This window comes from Podarcis erhardii, assembly GCF_964252035.2.
Source record: "Podarcis erhardii genome assembly, chromosome: 7".
Classification (NCBI taxonomy): Eukaryota; Metazoa; Chordata; class Lepidosauria; order Squamata; family Lacertidae; genus Podarcis; species Podarcis erhardii.
In genome coordinates, this window is record NC_138511.1 from 43,724,062 (window position 1) to 43,742,519 (window position 18,458).

An 18,458-nucleotide genomic window follows, 5' to 3' on the forward strand; every position below is an offset into this window, starting at 1 on the left:
ACAGAACCAGGGAACTTCTGCATGCAAAGTGGGTGCTTTGCCACTGAGTTATGGCCTGTACCCTAGAGGCACAACTCCTGCCACATGGGTTTCTGGCTGGCTCTTACTCTCATCGACCCCAGGGCTGCAGCAACGACAGCAAACCATGGCAGGAACATCAGGGCTATTGACGAAGTTCCTGGCTAGCTGATGTGGGGCTATGCAGGAGCTGGGGGGAAACACACATAAGGACCTGCCTGGATCAAGACCCGTTTCTGAGTCAGGAAGGCATGGAACCCATAAGCTCTGTGCTCCCTCAGAGCTCCAAGCTCCACCTTCCTGAAATGGAGGAATAAACAAAAACTCGCTCCACACAAAGAGTTCCAAGTGTGCATGGAAACACTGAAAAATTATTCACTGAAAAAAGTGAGTGCCAAGGAGATGCCCGTTTGGAATAATTTACCCCAGGAACATAGGGATAAGACAGCTCCCAATTTTGGAAAGTTAAAAACCACTAAAGTTTATGTGGAAACTGTTTTCAAGAATGAAAACTGCAAAAGATTTCATCCCAAAAAAATTGTCTGTAAGCTCCTATGAATACAGTTTTAAAGCTCTTCACTTCAAATTAATATTTTAGTTTCTAAGAACTAGGGCAAATCCAGGAAAAGCTGTTTGCAATCATTTATCAACGAATTGCCAGTAACGACGCTAATTTTTCTCCTTTTCAATTTTTTTTCTTTAAAAAGGCGAGCAGTTTCTTGTTTCCAGCTGCACAGCGTTTAGTTTTTCATTTTGTTGTTTTTCTCCTAACAATCTTGTTTGTTTCTCCGCCTTGATTATTCAAAGCAGATGTGCTGAAACAGGCAAACAGTTTTTGTGTACACAAAAGAGCGAAAGAGCCTCTGGCATTGGAGGAGCTGGAAGAACCACCTTCTGAATGCCTGTGTCCCCCCTAACACGGAGTTAGAGGATGCAGGAGATGTCCAGTGTCTCCGTTTCCTCTCCATTTCTTCAAACCTTTAGAAAGGTGTGCAACAAAGATCTTACTAGCACTGCCCTCTGTTGGTCACACGCAAATAACAGAAGGGCCCAGGAGAGCGAGAGAGATTCCAGCAGAATCAGCTCTTTGGCGTGGATGCCACAAAAGGCCAAAACACAAGAAACATTATTAACATTCCTACATTATAATAAAAGACTATCCCCACGAGTGAGTGTCAAGATAGTATTTACAAAACAAAAATTACTGAACTGGCCTATATTTAAAGCACCCACCTAATTGCATCCCGAGAGAAAGCAAACTTGAGCCGTCAGTAAAGAGAATTAAAAGGATTACATTTGGGTGCTTAGCAACCTTATGTTTCATAATCTGAAGAAGAAGAAAAACTTTGAAAGCTGTGCATGCATTTATTTTAACTGCCTGATCAAGAAGATACCAGGGCAAGCAGCAATCTTTTAAAGCTGAAACTATACAATGTTTCAAGCTGAACCAAATTCTCACAAGCTTCACTTTTTATGTAGAAATTTGCACATTTGATGAGGGAGAATCTTCTATTGAACAGATATGCACGAAAACAGAACGCATGTTTCAGCCAACGTCTGGAAGCTAACTAGAGCTCAGTAGTTTCGGCATCGCTCTACATTGTGTGAATGAGTGTGGGGTTTCTGCCCATTCATTTTTGAGCATAACTCAAAACGTTGGTCACTCTCTTTCAAGCTGTATGGTTTGGACACAGAGGCCTTCTTCCCACCACTGCCAGATGTGCTGCTAGTAGAGGCATTGGACAAAACCTTTTCAGTAGCAGTGCCCAGTTGTAGAACACTCCCCCCCACCCCGCTTGAAGATCTGTATGAGACTCCCATACTACAGGCAATCTCCTGCTTTGTAAATTTAAGTTTGTTCTGTTGGATGTTTGAATGATTTGCAACATCCCTAGCTAGTTGTTGCAACTGGTTTTTTCCAGGTTGTTCTGGTGCTGCTGCTTGCTTATATTTAAGTAGATGTGTTGGTTACTGTTTAGTTACCTGGTTTCTTTGTTCTTATCCTGTAAGCCACTTTGAAGGTCTTTGGACAGAAGAGTGGCCTAAAACTGCTAATAAATTCAAATAAAATATTAAAATATTAAATAAAATATTAAAATAAAAAAGGAGCACAACAGAAATTTTTAAATCAGAGGCTGTGTAGCTGAAGGAGTTTGGGGTGGAATAAGGTGATCTCTGAATTAAGCAGGAACAGTGTAAAGAGAGTATGCAATAGTTAACACTTTTCATGTGCTGATCAACTCTGCAATTAAGACCAATACATGTATTTGCCACAGGGGGTTTGGTTGTTTTTTATTCCTGTGTAGGACATTGCATTTAATCCTGGACGCCATATACCATTGCACAAACAGAAAAATAAAACATATATATTAAGCCAGAAAGCTATTTCAACGAGAAAAACAAAGGCTGTTTTGCTTTTGCTTTCTTTTTGAACCAGGGAGATATTCCTAGCCCATGGACTGGTTATGTTAAACTTGGTCAGTCAGCGCAAGTCTCATTTTTAAAAAATGACAATGTGAGGCTGGTATATTTATTTTTTTCAACATCTGCAACAAACTTGCTATTATAGGATAAAACTAGATACTGTATTAAACAAACTCTAACCAATGAGATGCCTCTTTGATACGAATCAAATGCAAGATGCAATCAGTATAATTTGAAGAGAAGGAAGGGGACACGTATCATGAAAAGCTAATGTTAAAACAGGGCTGGTTTGAGACTTTTCTGTGAATAGTTGGATCTTTCTGTGAACAGGCAAATTTGCCTCTTGGCATAAGCTAATTGCAAATAAACAGCTTCTAGAGTGCAACAACTGGCAGAGAAAATAGACATCCTTTGTGGGCCCCTTGTTTTTTCCCTTTAGTCTTCCCCTAAGATGTACATAGTGTCCTCCCACAGATACCGTATTTTTCGTCCCATAGGACGCTCCGTCCCATAGGATGCACCTAGGTTTTTTGGGGGGAATTTCCTTTATTTCCCCCCCAAAACCAGTTCGGGGAACAGCGGTATGGTGGCGCTGTGCCTCCCAGCTGTCCCCCGAGCTTGTGGGGCTGGCCAATGTCTGCCCAGCGCGCGGGGCGCTCTGCTTCAGAGCGCCTTTCGCGCCGGGCGGCAGGCTGCTATCTGCAGCGTGGGGAGCCCTGCGAGAACTCCCGCAGGGCTCCCGACGCTGCGGATGTCTGCCCGGCGCGAGGGGCGCTCTGCTTAAGGGCACCCCGCGCGCCAGGCTGCTATCCGCAGCGTCGGGAGCCCCACGGGAACTCCTGCAGGGCTCCCGACGCTGCGGATGTCTGCCCGGCGCGAGGGGCGCTCTGCTTAAGTGCACCCCACGTGCCGGGCGGCAGGCTGCTATCCGCAGCGTGGGGAGCCCTGCGGGAACTCCCGCAGGCTCCCCAGGCTTGCTGATAGCTTCCTGAAGCCTGGAGAGTGAGAGGGGTCGGTGCGCACCGACCCTTCTCACTCTCCAAGCTTCAGCGAAAGCCTGTATTTGCCCCATAGGACGCACACAGATTTCCCCTTCATTTTTGGAGGGGAAAAAGTACGTCCTATAGGGCGAAAAAATACGGTAACTGCATTTGGAAGTTCCTGATAAGGCTGTGAGGTCACTAGAACACACTAACTCGTCCACACTGCACTTCACATAGCAACTGTTCAGCTTCCTATGGCAGATCATGCTGGGAACAGATGCTGTAAATTCAGCTCTTGTGTGCAGCAGGAAGACCCAAATGTCACAGACCTCACAGCATCACATCAGGGACAATTATCATCTGGGATCTCATCCTGCAGAATCCTCCTTAAAATGAACAAGAGGTTGCAGAGAAGCATGCATCTATTATGGCACCACAAGCAGCTGTTTTAGCAAGACTTGTCAATACATTTTGCCCTGGATAAGTATATAAGCTAACACTTTACCCTTCTTTCAAGGGTAATGAAGGCCTGTGAAACTTCTACCAAATCATTTCCTAATTCTGAAGAAAAGGAGTCTAAATTTGGAGAGTAGGAAGATCAGATTCTGCAACCAGATTCCCCATTTATTTGCATGCTAACAGCAGGCTGTTTACAGAAGGGTGGGAAAATTTCCCCCACCCCACCTCAAATCAAGTGTGTATTCCTGTAGTGTAGAGCAGAGCTTTCCAAACTGTGTGTCGCGACACGTTAGTGTGTCAGCTACAGTATGTAGGTGTTTCGCACAAACGCGCCCCACGCTCCTCCCAGGGCTGCAAAGGGACTAACTTAACCTCCAGTTTGCTAGTAAAACTGAATTACTGTGTCACAAAATGATGCATGTCTAAAAAGTGTGTCACCAACATGAAAAGTTTGCAAAGCTCTGCCTTAGAGGCTGTAGTCTGCTGGGAGCTGCGTGAGGAAAGTAGACGAGACAGAGCCTTGCTCTTGCTCATCCCCACCCCACACTGTGAGTGCTGAGAAACTGAGGTGATGCATCACCACTTCACATGCTTGCTTTTGCCCACTCTCTCTCTCTCTCATTCACACACCCCGCATCAATCCATCCTCAAACACCACAAAAGGGGATCTTTTTCAAAGCACTCGGTGCTTCCATCTAGGAACACCAGACACACAGTTTCAACACGTTTTTCTCTTCCCTGTTCTCCCTGCTCTCAGGAAACCTTTTGAAAGCTCTATGCAGATGCAGATTCCACCTCTTGCTCAAGATTGAAGAGGTGGAGCTCACTAAATCTGGTTGGTTGGTTGGCTGGCTGGCTGGCATCCATCTGTCTCAGAAGACAATGGAAGAGTGCTCCGGCGGGCATTAAGTCTCCCTACCATTGATTTCCAATTTCTGAAAAGCCAGAATTTGCAAGCAAACTCTGAGCAGGCTGGAAAATCTAATGTCTTTAGCCAACTTCTATTTTTCTAGCTAAAGGTAAAGGTACCCCTGCCCATATGGGCCAGTCGTGTCCGACTCTAGGGTTGTGCGCTCATCTCACTTAAGAGGCCGGGAGCCAGCGCTGTCCGCAGACACTTCCGGGTCACGTGGCCAGCGTGACGAAGCTGCTCTGGCGAACCGGCACCAGCACAGCACATGGAAACGCCGTTTACCTTCCCGCTATAAAGCGGTTTGGGGACGCAGGTGACGCTGTGGGTAAAACCTCAGCGCCTAGGACTTGCCAATCGCATGGTTGGCAGTTCGAATCCCCGCGGCGGGGTGAGCTCCCGTCGTTCGGTCCCAGCTCCTGCCCACCTAGCAGTTCGAAAGCACAATGAAGTGCAAGTAGATAAATAGGTACCGCTTTCTAGCAGGAAGGTAAACGGCGTTCCGTGTGCTGCTCTGGTGCCGGTTCGCTGGAGCAGCTTCGTCACGCTGGCCACGTGACCCGGAAGTGTCTGTGGACAGCGCTGGCTCCCGGCCTCTAGAGTGAGATGAGCGCACAACCCTAGAGTCTGTCAAGACTGGCCCGTATGGGCAGGGGTACCTTTACCTTTACCTTATAAAGCGGTACCTATTTATCTACTTGCACTTAAGGGTGCTTTCGAACTGCTAGGTGGGCAGGAGCTGGGACCGAAAGACGGGAGCTCACCCTGCCGCGGGGATTCAAAACCGCCGACCATACGATCGGCAAGTCCTAGGCACTGAGGTTTTACCCACATCGCCACCCGCGTCTCTGCATTTATTTTATTTTATTTTTCTAGAGTCATGCTAAATTTTCTGTTATTAGAAGAGGTGGACTGTTGCTGGGCTGCACAAAGGAAATGGCAGAGAAAATAAGTGGAAGGCATTTATTAACATGCTCTGCTCTCCTCTTTGTACAGGACATTGAGGGCTTATCTCCACATGCCTTGTGTAGGATGGATACATCCAATACCTGTGGGGCCTGGTCACTCCCTGAAGTTCAGCATTAGGAAGAAGAGTGGGGAGGGGGAGGTTTGGGCAGCAGCAGGAGAGTAGATGGAAGTCAAACAAGAACAAAGACAGACAATGAGGAAACCTCTGGGAGAATCTATATCTGTTGCCAAGAACTGAACCCTCCCATTGTTCTGAAGACTTGTATACACTCCATTAGCTAAAATACGACGTTTAATTATTTCTGCAGTTTGGTATTTCTATTAAACATGCACTGAAATATGAAACGTTGAGCTAATAGAACACATGTGGAGGTAGAGAGAGTTCTTTTTGGCAGGATTTTGTTGGTTCCATGGACTATCATGCCAGAAAAACAAGACCTAAATCCAAAGCAACTACCAGGACAAAAAAATTATAAGGGTGCGGGGGGGGGGGAGAGAGAGGGAGAGAGGGAGAGAGAATGGAGGAAGACACACAACTGGTGACACCAGAGAAGCTGATACTACAAGCACTTCTGCAGACTGGAGCTTGGCTATCTTTTCTCTGGGTTAATATTTCCTAGGTAAGATTTTCTAGCACCTTGTGCCATACATCTGCATAATCTTAAGACAATTCTGCACATTATAGTTTTATGGACTAGGTTCAAAGGTCCTTGTGAGGGTATGTTCATACTTTAGGCTATTGACGGGAAGTTCCCTTGGTAAAAAGACTCACCACAGTCACGGAACTGCTCTGGGACATATAAAACAGTAAGAAGAGAGCTGTTTAAGCATGTGCAGAATCCCTAACCATATGCCCAAGCATCTGAGAATTACAGAAAAAAGTTTGCAGTTACTGAAATAAATGAAAGCAGATGTGGAAAGGCTTCTCTTTCTCACGATGGTGATTAAGTCAAGTGTCCGTTATCATCTTAGCATCAAACATCCCCATGTCTGGAGAGTTTGTTGATCACATCTGGCCATGCTGACAGCCGATGATAAGGAAGGAGGAACATCCTTTCCATTCAGCACAACACCAGGGCAACCAGCACTCAAGGAAGTTTTAAGATATACTGACAGAAGGATGTCAGACAGGCACATTTGCTACAGGCTGGATTACATTTCAAATTTGTTTACATAAAAAACCCCCACTGCCTAGTCTCAGGGGGATGTAGGAAAAGTGTGCTTCCCACCAACAAGATCACAAATGCTTCTTAGAAGTTCATTCAAGAGGTGAATCCCTACCTGGCCATCTTGTCCGACATGAACCTGATGTATCTGCAAGTTACCCTGGGGGGAAAAAATTATACATTAAATGTAAGCCAGGAATTAAGAGGAAGGCAGAACTGCAGAAAGGGCATATTTCTGTACCTTATGAGTGTTCTTCATTACTTTACTTAAGGAAATTCACCCAGTTTTAGAAGTGAATTATCGTGCCTGGCAGTAAGAACCATATAAAACCCTTGTTTTATATACACAAAGCTATCCTCCCCATGGACAGGGCTAATGGCTATAAATGTCTATAATCTGCATCAAGAATGGTGCATCTAAATAAACTAAGCAAATGAGCTGATTTATTTATTTAGGTCCTGCTCACTTTTCAACTACAGTGGTATTATACAACATTTTAAATGCAATTTTAAATTCTCAACTTCCCATCCTGCTCATTCTCTTATGGGTCTCTATTCTGCCATAGCCTATCTCTCCTCCCAAGCATTTGGTAGTCAATGAAAATTAAAATACTTTTTAAAAAACCCACCACAAATCTCCCAGCTCTAAGCAACTATTCCCAAGCACAGCTGCATGTCCCCCCAAAGCGGGGGCACCAGACTTTTGTCACTGCCTGAATTAAGTGTTCAGTTTTTGCTACCTGCTATGGGGAGGTTAGGAGTGCAGCTTCACATCACAACTACTCAGACTGCTTCTGTTTTCTAAGGCTTTATCTACCATTCCTCATAAGTTTTTGAACTTTATTTGCAGCCATGAGGGCTAGAAACTTCATTGTTGCTTTTAATAAAAGCCGAAAACTTCAGGGTGCTATAAACTATACCCAACAGGAATTTCTCTGTTCATGCATTGCAAACTGTGCAAAGCCCTGCTGGTGATTCTCTGGAAAGCATGGCTGATCAACATACAGTGTTGTTGTTTGTTCTAGCTTTTAAGCAATAGCATCCTTTGTTTATTTGCTCAGATTTGCAAACACGCAGACATACCTAAAATCAAAATGTCTATCAGCCTAAAATTAGCAGAGTAATATGGCACAGCTTTGGCTGGAACAGAATGCAACTCTCCTAAATGGATACAATATTTGCTATACTGGGGCTGTCATTTCTATTAGCTAGCAACTATTTCTCTTCTTTTTGTCAAAACTCAGTTCCACAGGCAAACAGGGGCTCCATTATGGAAGTCACAAAAGACATCAGTTATAAAAGATTCTAAATGCTGCAGCCGATTTTGGGAGAAGCCTCTGGGTCTAGAAGCATAAAGGAAGAAATGAAGCACAGGAAGACATTTCTATGCAATCTGCAATTACGCTCTTAGTAGCTGCCTGAAACAAGGCAAGGGGAAAGGGGGAAAGGTAATTTCCCATAGATTTTTCACATGTAAGAGGCAAAATGAGTATTCCTCTAAGAGGGGGGTAGTCAGTTGTCATCCTTTTCATGCTGTCAGCAACTATTCTGCTTCCATCCAAAGGAATGGAGGATAAACTGGAATAAACTCCAATCCAGATGTTTTCTATCCACATGGATGAAAGAAGGACCTGATCCTGCTTTCCTTCATGTCCAAGACAACTCCCTCTTAAGTCATATGGGCGTGCAGGAACAGACTCTTCCCGTAATTTGTTAACATCGCAAGAGACAAAGCCTCTCTGGAGTTTCCTCAGCACCACATGAGATCTAGTGTAACTATCATTAGGCTATCCATGGCTAGTTCTGAATACACATAGTTTTAGAGCAGCTTCTGGCACTTCTTTCCTACTTTCACCTTTTAAGCAAAAATAGCTGAAGACACAAATACAGATCAGCTTCTAGTCATGTGTACTGAGCTGAAAAGGAAACCCCTGCATGAATGCTCATACATTACATTATAAAGAAGTGTGGATCTGTGTATAAAAATGTATAAAGTGGAATGTGATTCTTGGTTCATCCTGCTGTGTTTTTAATACAGCTGGAAACCAAGGGTGGGGAGAATAAACTAAGGGCATATGCAATGTCCTACATATCTTAATTTCAATGGTGCATGCCTAGGACTGGAATGTGCTGCTTTCCTTTACAATGCCATAAGTTTAACCTCATCCTTGTTGCCTCTCTCTATCAACATGTTAGCCATACTAAGAATTGTAAGATCACTACAACTGCAGGACAGGTTTTGCCCAGCTGGCCACTCAGTCTGTGACTCACCTCGCTGTCTTGCGTGATCTGGACCTGCTCTCCTTGTGGCACCTGGGCTATGTGGAGGTGACCCTGTGGGATCCATGAGTGGAGGGAAAGAAACACAAGAAGCATCAGTCAAAATCAGTGGAATACAATAGGCTCAAAGCAACTCAACTCAGCAGACACAGAAGAAGTCAATGCCTCTTGTTCCGGAATACTTGCTGCACCCACACTTTTACAGCATTCCATTTCAAGTACAGATGAGATTGCTGAGCCCTGGGTGGTACATGACTAAATCATCCAAGGTTTTATTTTCTCAGTATCTAGAGATGTTCTGACTCTGGTGGTGACAGGAAGAGTATAATTTAGATACCTGTAGAGAATTCAGAGTTGTCCCCCTGGTATAAAGCCTGGAAAATATCCACTGAGGCATGGCTTGTTTGGGAAGTGCAAGGTCAAGCTCTTTAGGAAAGCTTTATCCCTCCATAAGGAGAGAATAAGCTACAGGTACATCCTGAACTTTCCTAGCATGTGACTACTGGACAAGCACTTGAACACACAGTCATCCTGCATCAATTACTGTATTAAAACAAGAGGTTATAGATCCCAGGCCCTCAGTTGATTTGACAATACTGAAACAACCCCTGCCCCAACAAAACACACACAGAGGGAGAGGGAGAGGGAGGGATTGGTTCAACAAAGCTGAGCTACAGAGGTGCCATGGAATGTTCATGAACATTTTAATTGCAATAGGATGCTGAGAAACAGGACAAAATATTTAAAGGGATAGAAAGATGGTTCCCTCCCTTAAAGTTGCTTACAACTATCTGTACTTGTTTTTATCTTTTTAAGTTATTTATGGTATCATCACCTTTTAATTATTAGCTTTTATCCCTTACCTGTTTTAAGTCTTATGTGTTTCGTTTATCCATATGTTTTATCTTATGCTGATATGTGACCGAAATAAAGTTTGATACTGATACTGATACACAGCACCAATGCTTTGGCCTGGCTGTTAATACCAGCTCCTGGCATCCTTGGTTACTGTAATCAAGAGTTATGTTTTGCTGTTTTACTGATAGTTTTTATTGTCACATTTTTCCATTGTCTAATTGTTCTGCAGAGTCTCATGATATTTCTTTGAAAGCCAGATATGAATGGGGTTTTTTTAATTAATTAATTAAATGTTTGCCACATCTTGTATTTCCAACCCTATGTTGCAAATGACACTGGTTACCATCCAGGCATTTCCCACCCCACAAAGAATTATCGCAAAGCAATGCTCACTAGGAACACCATGGCTTTGGCACAGGGTGAGAAGTATACTTGAAAGCTTCCCTTTAAGATCACTGCCACCATCACTGAATAATTACCGCCACAGTATTCATGTGATGAATTGTCTATGCCCTTTGCTCTGTATGGAGAGGAGAAGAGCACTACCCCCCCCACACACACAAACACTAAAGGACAACATTTCCACTGGTGTAGAATGGCAGCTGTCCAATCATTCTCTATTGAAGTTGTGCCAGATAACAATTGCAGAGAATCTAGCCTGAAGAGTTTTAATATATTCAAGAAATCGCTACTATACATCACTGACCTGTACAACTACCTCGGCAATAAAATCAAGCATATCACTTGATTTAAAAAGGAAAAAAAAATGATCAAGGAAGGCATAGAAACTTCCTCCCAAATCCTGACTGGCCCTTTGCAAGAGAAATTTACCTGCTGGCAAACTGGCTGCTACTTTGGTTTGTAAAAGTCTTTTGTGTTCATTTTCACATGCCTGTGTAGGAAACCAAGATTAAAGATATCCATGTGGAATTTTGTCAAAGGCCTTCCTTATATTATAACGTACGAACAATTGCACATGAATTTCAAAGAAACACAGGCCCTTCTATTTCAAACAGTTTCATTTCCTTTGGAAGGAAACTGTCTATTTATAGGGAGAAGCAGCATGCCGAAAGTATCAAAATGACAATAGGAACTGTATATAAAATTAGACCACAGATCCAATCCATGTCGAGATTAAATCGCCTTCCCTTCACAATGATAAGCTCTTACTGGCTTCTAGGGGGAAATGTTCAAAACATTTGGTTGGGTTGGTTTTGTTTTTTTATTTTAATCTCATTAAGCTGTTTGCAAGTCACACAAAATTTTCAAAGGAGGTGGGAAAAAGGAAGGTTTCCATACCTGTATGTTTCTTCCTCCACCCACCCCTGGCAAATAGCAATGTTGAGGGGTGGTTTACATTGAGAAGCAAGCAAGGGTGAAAAATGTGTTTCTGTTCTTTGTTTTTAATCCTAACTCTGTGCCATAGTCCTGAACTGAATAGGTTGCTATGAAAAATAGCAAACTAAATGGGACGTCCTTTTCACAACCATTTCATATTGTTTGTTTGTTTATTATTCAACATGGTAAATTTAAACTCCAGTTTTCCATCCAAGGGTGCTCAAGGTGGCTAGTTTATCCCTAAGATGTGGATATGGCACAGAACTGGAATAATCAATAGGACATTCTCAGTGGATCATGATGGACATGGAAAAGGGCTTTCCATGGTACGCATGAAAAAAGTCTTCTTCATTTAAATCATTTGTTCATTCATGTGTGCAAAACCTATTTTGTTGTTATCTTGGACACCTTCAAATATTCTGTACAAGTAAAAGAATCAGAGGGAAGATACTCCAGTCCAGTTCTTAGTGCAGTGATGTACAAGCAATTTCAAGTACTGGATTGACTTGACTATTTTCTGGCTAGAATGTACAGCCCTTTGAAGTGGCTCATCGTAAATATAAAGCCAGCCTCATTCAAAATGGCTGCACATAAACTACACACCTGAGGGATGTTCCTCACACTGTGAGCCACTCATATTCTATACCTTCCCACCAGGTCCAGATGTTGCCAGTCTCTAGGCCATCACAAAACAAGTGGCCATCTCAGCTCTAAGCATAGGTGCCTACTCCCTGGGACCCTGGGTGCCCAAGCACCCACAAAATTCCCCATGAAGGGGCCAGGCACCCACAATTTTCGGTGCCAGGGCCATGCAGCTGCATAGCACCATGATCCCTGGCACCCACAGTTGTGGGGGCAAGTTGGCACTCCTGGTTCTAAGTGGAGATGCTAGCACTGCTGCTATCACAGGTCTGAGCATGAAGGAACTTCAAAACAGAAAAGCAGTAAAGTGTGAGTCATATATACCCAGGTGTTGTTATTGGTTGTTGTTTTTTTATAAAAAATCCTCACATGTAAATATAGTGGACAACAATAAAGCCCCAAGTCACGCAAATGGATAAACCACCCCGCAGTCTGTGGATGAGTGAGGGGATTACTGAACTGGCCTGGTAGCTTTAGACTAAAGTGGGATCGACAAGGATTGAGAGCTTTCCTGCTGGACCTAGAAGGGACAGTACTCCCGCCAACCGCGGTGAACTAGTTGTCTGCCAATCACATTCGCCACTGCTGGAGAAAACTACACTACTTGGAAACTTATGAAAATATCAGTAGGAGAAGTATGCATTCCCTCCACCTAACTGTGGGGATCATATTTAAGTTCCATGCAACATTGCATTTGATTTAATGATATGAAGCAAAGCTACAGAAGCCAATGCAAGCTTTTCCATGGCCCACCAGCACAATCATTTTTTTTAAAAAAAAGAAACACAAAAGCTTGAGTAATGGCAAGAGTGTCACGCTTAACTTTTAAACTTCCTGTCTTCTGTGGGTTTTGGGTCAAAGTGTTAACTTTATTTAAACTTTTTGAAAGAAGAATTTAATGTCAATGTTTATAAGCTTTGCTTATATACATGAATTTAAATGGATACACATGTAAGGAATTCAGCTAACAGATGTTGAAAAATGCTTCAGAACACACTTTGGAAAAAATGAGGCTAAATGAATCTAAAATGGATTTCCAGACTGCTGGTACTTCAGGGGCTGGGGGTGCAAATGCATAATCCACTGTGAATGTGCCCTGAATGTGGAAGGGAGAACTGGAAAGTGTAGGTGATCATTTGCATGAAAATTCATATATCCACACAAAATCACTAGTTATTCATATCAGTGGTGCATCTATATTTTGCATGCGTACAACTAGCAGCAGAATATACTTTATTTAAAAACAAAACAAAACAAAACAAAACAAAACGTATTTTTGGAAATAAGGAAAAGTTGAAGCTAAGCTGCAAGTACATAAAACTGAAAGCTGCTCAGGAGACAAGAAGAGATTGTAAAGAATGAGTACATACTACTTGGACTTGGCCATCTTCTCCTATCTGGTGGATCTGGACTTGCTGGGCATTGGCCAGGGCGTAGTGAAGCGCTTGTGGCTGGTTGGCCTGAATTTCATTTGGTGCCGATGTGGTACTCTGAGCACTCTCTGGAAAACAAACCAAAGCTCAGAATTATTCATTAGGAATCTGTCTGCTTGTGGCCATTAAGAACACTTGGAAACTGAAGGGAAGCAGAATGAGGAAGGTGCTGTTGGTCATTCTAGAACTGCAGTTAAAAGAAAGGGATTGATCCTTCATCTGTAATGAAAAGGGCTAACCAAAATGTGTGGAGCTGATGATGTCTGATAGACTGACTGATTGAGTAGTACACTTCCTGGGGAGATAAAAGATTATAAGGCACCTTTTCGCCCAGCTGCATAAACTTAAACTTTCTGTAAGTTCACGTTTCTACCAGCTCTGCTTTATTAACCTATGAATGGTTCCAGATCAATTAACATAGTTTCCAATTTGGAAAGCAAGTTTTATTCCCCCCCCCCTTTTTTTTCTTCTTCAATGCACTGATTACTTTGAGTCCATCCAGTTGTGACTTCATGTTTCCAATATGCCGTTCAAACCCACCCTACAACTTAACAGCTGGCCAGTCTGCGTGTCCAAATCTATAATCTCAAATGTTCCCACTTTTCCCTCCTCCCAATAGGTGCCAAACTCACAACACAACTGAAGGAGAGCATTAAAAAGACGGCAAAGTGGACTTGTGAAGGATTTCGGCCTAGATGTGGGATCTCCAGGATGACAGCAGGGATGGACACTGGGGAACGCAACCGGGAAAGGGGGGGGGATATTGGAATCCAAAGGGTGTTAAACTATATTTTATTCTTTTTTCTATCTTTTTTTATTTTAACCTGTTCTGCATTTAAAAAGGGGAACTCGTGGAAGGGAGCGGGGTCGATTTTAGGGGATGGAAAAACATTTTTAACATTGGGTTAATCATAATAAGTTTAAAATTTGGGGTAAGAACTTGTTGAATCTATTTGAAGGAATTGGAATACAAAAGGGGGTGGGGCGGGGAAGTCCTGAAAGGATATCAATGAAAATAAGGTTATAAAATGGATGTTTTATTTTTCTTCTTTCTATTTTCTGTTATATTTGAAAATGTTCAATAAATATTATAATAAAAAAGAGAGCATAAAAAAGTGTCTCACTCATAAAAAGATTGCCAGTTTGGAAGTGCCCAAGTATTTAATATTGCTTCAGTACAGAGTTGGAAGAGAAGAAGCGAAGGGAATGCATCACCTATAATCTACATGAAAAGCAGGAGATGCTTTCAAGCAGCTTATGGAACATATTATTAGACTCCTCATTTTTATTAAAATGGGGTTCTAAATCTGTTAGAGATTCCAAAATAAAGAGAGATGGTCAGATCCCCCGTGTTTCTAAATCCATGTAGAAAATGTTTCCACATCACATTCACTTACTACTATCTCAGAACTACATTCTGTAGCAGCTTGGAATTGTACTGTGGGGAAGTCCCATAACTACATGCATCTCTCTCTCTCTCTCTCTCTCTCTCTCTCTCTCTCTCTCTCTCCCTCCCTCCCTCCCTCCCTATTTCTCTCTCTCTCTCTCTCTCTCCCTCCCTCTTTCTCTCTCTCTCTCTCTCTCTCTCTGTGTGTGTGTGTGTGTACAGTATACATGTACAAAAATGGGTGAATACGTTCCTAACAACCTGAAGTCTACCAAAACAATGCAGAAGAGCATACTAAGTCATGCTATTTATGCACCAAACATATGCCATTAAAATAAGCAATGGAGTTGCAATGCAGGCATCTTCCAAAAGCAAGTATTTCCTGTTTGGGCAAACATATATTGGTGGCAGGACATGAGACTACATTTTGGAAGTATATTTCTAAATTGCATTTACCAGCATAGCCTGTTTTGGGTTTTATAATGCCATTTTAAGCCATTGTTTTTATCATGATGAGTGTGAGCCAGACAACGGAGCTATCCTCAGCATTGAGCTAGCTCCCTCCCCATGTTCAAACTGCATTTTTTGGTGGTGCTGTGCTCCTGAGAAAAGAGACTCCCAACAGGTTTACTTACTGACCAGAAATGTCCCATTAATCCATGAATGTGCTTGAGTAAGAAGACCTACAGCGCATTAAAGCAGCACTGACATTTGTTTGTAATGGAACAACACAAAGAGACCCATATTTGTTGCTGGCCAGCTGCTTCTCTACAGATGTTTAAACACTATTTTCACATCCCCTGGGTTGAAGTAGTGTACTGGTGAATGCCGCAAACATAACACTAAAAAAAAGTCATGCATTCACAACTACATCTCGAAAGAAGCAAGTTTGCTTATAAACAGAATTTCAGCATCTGTCAGCAATGTCATGGCCCTAGATAGAAATGGGAAAGAGAGGATTTATCCATATCTAAACCCTAAAATCATCAGTCATACATAATTGCCGGATGCACCACCACATAAAAAAAAACTGTGAGACTAGGCAGAAGTAAAATTTATTTATTTTCAACATAAAAAGGAATATGAATACTGCAGGTGGCTTGAATGGAAGGGACACATCCATAGTTACAGATCGTCAAAATGTAAGCAATCTCTTTTGCAGCTTTGATATACTGAAAAATCCATGGCTTGGAGGAGACTCTGCAGCTGAGCTGTTGTATTTAAAACATTCTAATGTGCTGTTTATAAAACAGAAATTACATTGGGCCAGTGTAAAAAAAAACCCCAACTGAACACTGTTGTGGCAATGCAGGTAACAAGCTTATATCTGCAGCATCCTTCTTTCCAGAAAAGTGTTGGAACAGCCAAAAATCAAACAGCCCTTCAGCAACTAGGTCCTGAATTTCTACAGATAGAGGATAACAAAGTAGAGAGAAAAACTGCAATAGTCAGATTTCTTTAAAATATTCTCATTTCAAAACAGGGGCCCCAATGAATTAGAAGAACTAAGCCAGGGTAAAGATATTTTGTTTCATTTAAAAAATGATACTCATCAAGCTAGTTTTAAACATTTAGGAAAAATATTCATTGTAGACATAGACACACTTCTGTGGCCTGTCTCCAAAAGGTACACCTCCTTCAAAAGTCAGAACAGGAAGATTTGTCAGACAAAAGCAGTTTGTAACTGACAGAGCTGCCCGAAGTCCCAGCTCACAGAGGACCAACGCCAGGTCGTTGTTATATACAAAAGTCTTTATTGAAGTTCAGTCTCTATTTCAAAACCGTGGCGCGCAGCTCTACGTCTTAAACCCTAGACCGCCGAAGCTCCGTCTGAATCTCCTCCCCTCTGACACCAGTTTAAGACTCTAGACCTGCTCCACCTCTTCCTCTGCTCTCTCCTCCTCTGGGTCCTCCTGTCCGCTGGGGCATTCCCCTTTCTGGACTCTTCTGACGCTGAGTCCCCTGACTCCTCCCCCTGCCTCCGGCGGGCTTTAGGACCTGGTTCCCAATCCGGGTTCTCTGCTGTCCCGCGCGCCTGTACATTTGAACTTGGCTCTCGCGCCAACCCAGTGACCTTCCTCCTGACCGTTACACTGCTTCTGTCACTACTTCCCTCTTCCGGGAGGCTAGCTGGACCTGACCTCCCCTCCGTTCCCTGACTCTCCGATGGAGGCGTGGTCAGCCCTGACTCATCTTCTCTCCCTGCTGGGGGAGACGCTGGCCCCGAGATCTGGGACTCTTCCCCCCCACTACGCTCTGGTGGGGAAGCTGGTCCTGATCTCCAACTGCTGCTCTGGGAGTCCCCGCTGGCCCCTTGCTTCTGGAGTGTCCCCTTTTGGACCCCCCTTGCCCTGGCCACCGGCGCCCCCTTCTGTGAATCTTCTGATTCGCTGGAGAGGCTCATGGAATCTCTCGGGCCACTGTCATCTTCTCCTACACTGCCCTCAGATTCTTCCCCTTCGCTCTCCATTTCCTCTCTCCCCTGTGCCTCTGCTCCTGAGCCCCTGACAGTAACTGTTTCAAAAGTGAGTGTTTTTAGCTTTCAAACTGTGAAAATATGAACATTCTTCACCCCAAAGACGAAACCTCTGGCTGTTGCCACATAGCTTTTTCCATTTTTCCATTTCTTCATTGCCTCTTAAAATAATCTAGGCCTAATCGTTCTAAAGGTTTATGTAGGGGCTGAAAGAACCCCATAAAATCTAAAAGTTCAGAAGTTGTCTTCCCAAGACCATCTGATATTAATCAGCTGCTCAAAACCATGGCAAACCCCACGTCTGTTCAAAGTCATCTCCTTTTAGTAAACGGGTGAAGTTGGTTTCTTGGACCAAGAGCAGCTTTGTGCATAGCTGACTTATGTGTCTTCAGCTGCAAAAATGAGTCCTGGCTGGCAGTTCAGCTCCATTCACACAGATGTTTTATAAAAATGGATTTAGCAAAAGAACTACCACCAGCTTGCCCTTCATCTGCCTTCCTGCACACTGCCCCAGGTTCCTCCACTCACTGATGTCACTTCATCCTGCTCCCTTGTAACCCTGCCTCTATGTTAAAGAAGGAAACAGAGTTGTAGCAACGGCCTGACTCTGTGATCCTCAGGCTGACGAAAAGGGACCAGGTGATGGCTCAAATACAAGCCTGCCCTAAGGCATTGCAGTTCTTTCTACCGTTTCTACAGGGGCACACAAGTGTGCTAGGAACATCACTAAAGACTCTGAGTCCGGGCTGCTCACTGTGACTCAGTCTAAGTACTTCCTCCAGTCTTGTCTCCTTTCAAGAAGCTTCCATTGTCAGTGGGTTTATATGCTGAATCTGTGCATTCATACCCTCCAACATTTCTCTTATGAAAATAGGGACGGCCTAAGGAAAAGAGGGTCATTCTGGGATCAAATCAGGAACTGGAGGGGCTTTTGTAAATCTAGGAGTGTCCCTGGAAAATAGGGACACTTGGAGGGTCTGGTGCATTTGGTGTGACTGGGTCATCCAATTACTCTTCATGGTGCAGAATTACCAGCCCTTGAAGGTAGCATTCCCAGCACAGGATCTCACATATAGGCACTAGGGGAGGGGGTCTATTATACTCTCTCACTTTTT

The 18,458-nt window shown here is 43.3% G+C and overlaps 1 protein-coding gene across 3 annotated transcripts in view; it reads right to left on the minus strand.

Moving 5' to 3' along the window:
* BANP (BTG3 associated nuclear protein) overlaps positions 1–18,458 on the minus strand; it is a 150,151-nt gene that overhangs the window by 57,687 nt on the left and 74,006 nt on the right. Inside the window, exons 9-11 of one of the 3 annotated variants that reach the window (XM_081872077.1) lie at positions 13,418–13,548; positions 9,201–9,272; positions 7,045–7,089 (exon numbers count right to left, since the gene is read on the minus strand). In XM_081872077.1, the coding sequence (XP_081728203.1) occupies positions 7,045–7,089; positions 9,201–9,272; positions 13,418–13,548 (248 nt within the window). Of the gene's footprint in view, positions 1–7,044; positions 7,090–9,200; positions 9,273–9,300; positions 10,960–13,417; positions 13,549–18,458 lie in introns of those variants that run through there. The other 2 variants (XM_081872078.1, XM_081872079.1) reach the window with 2 other exon arrangements.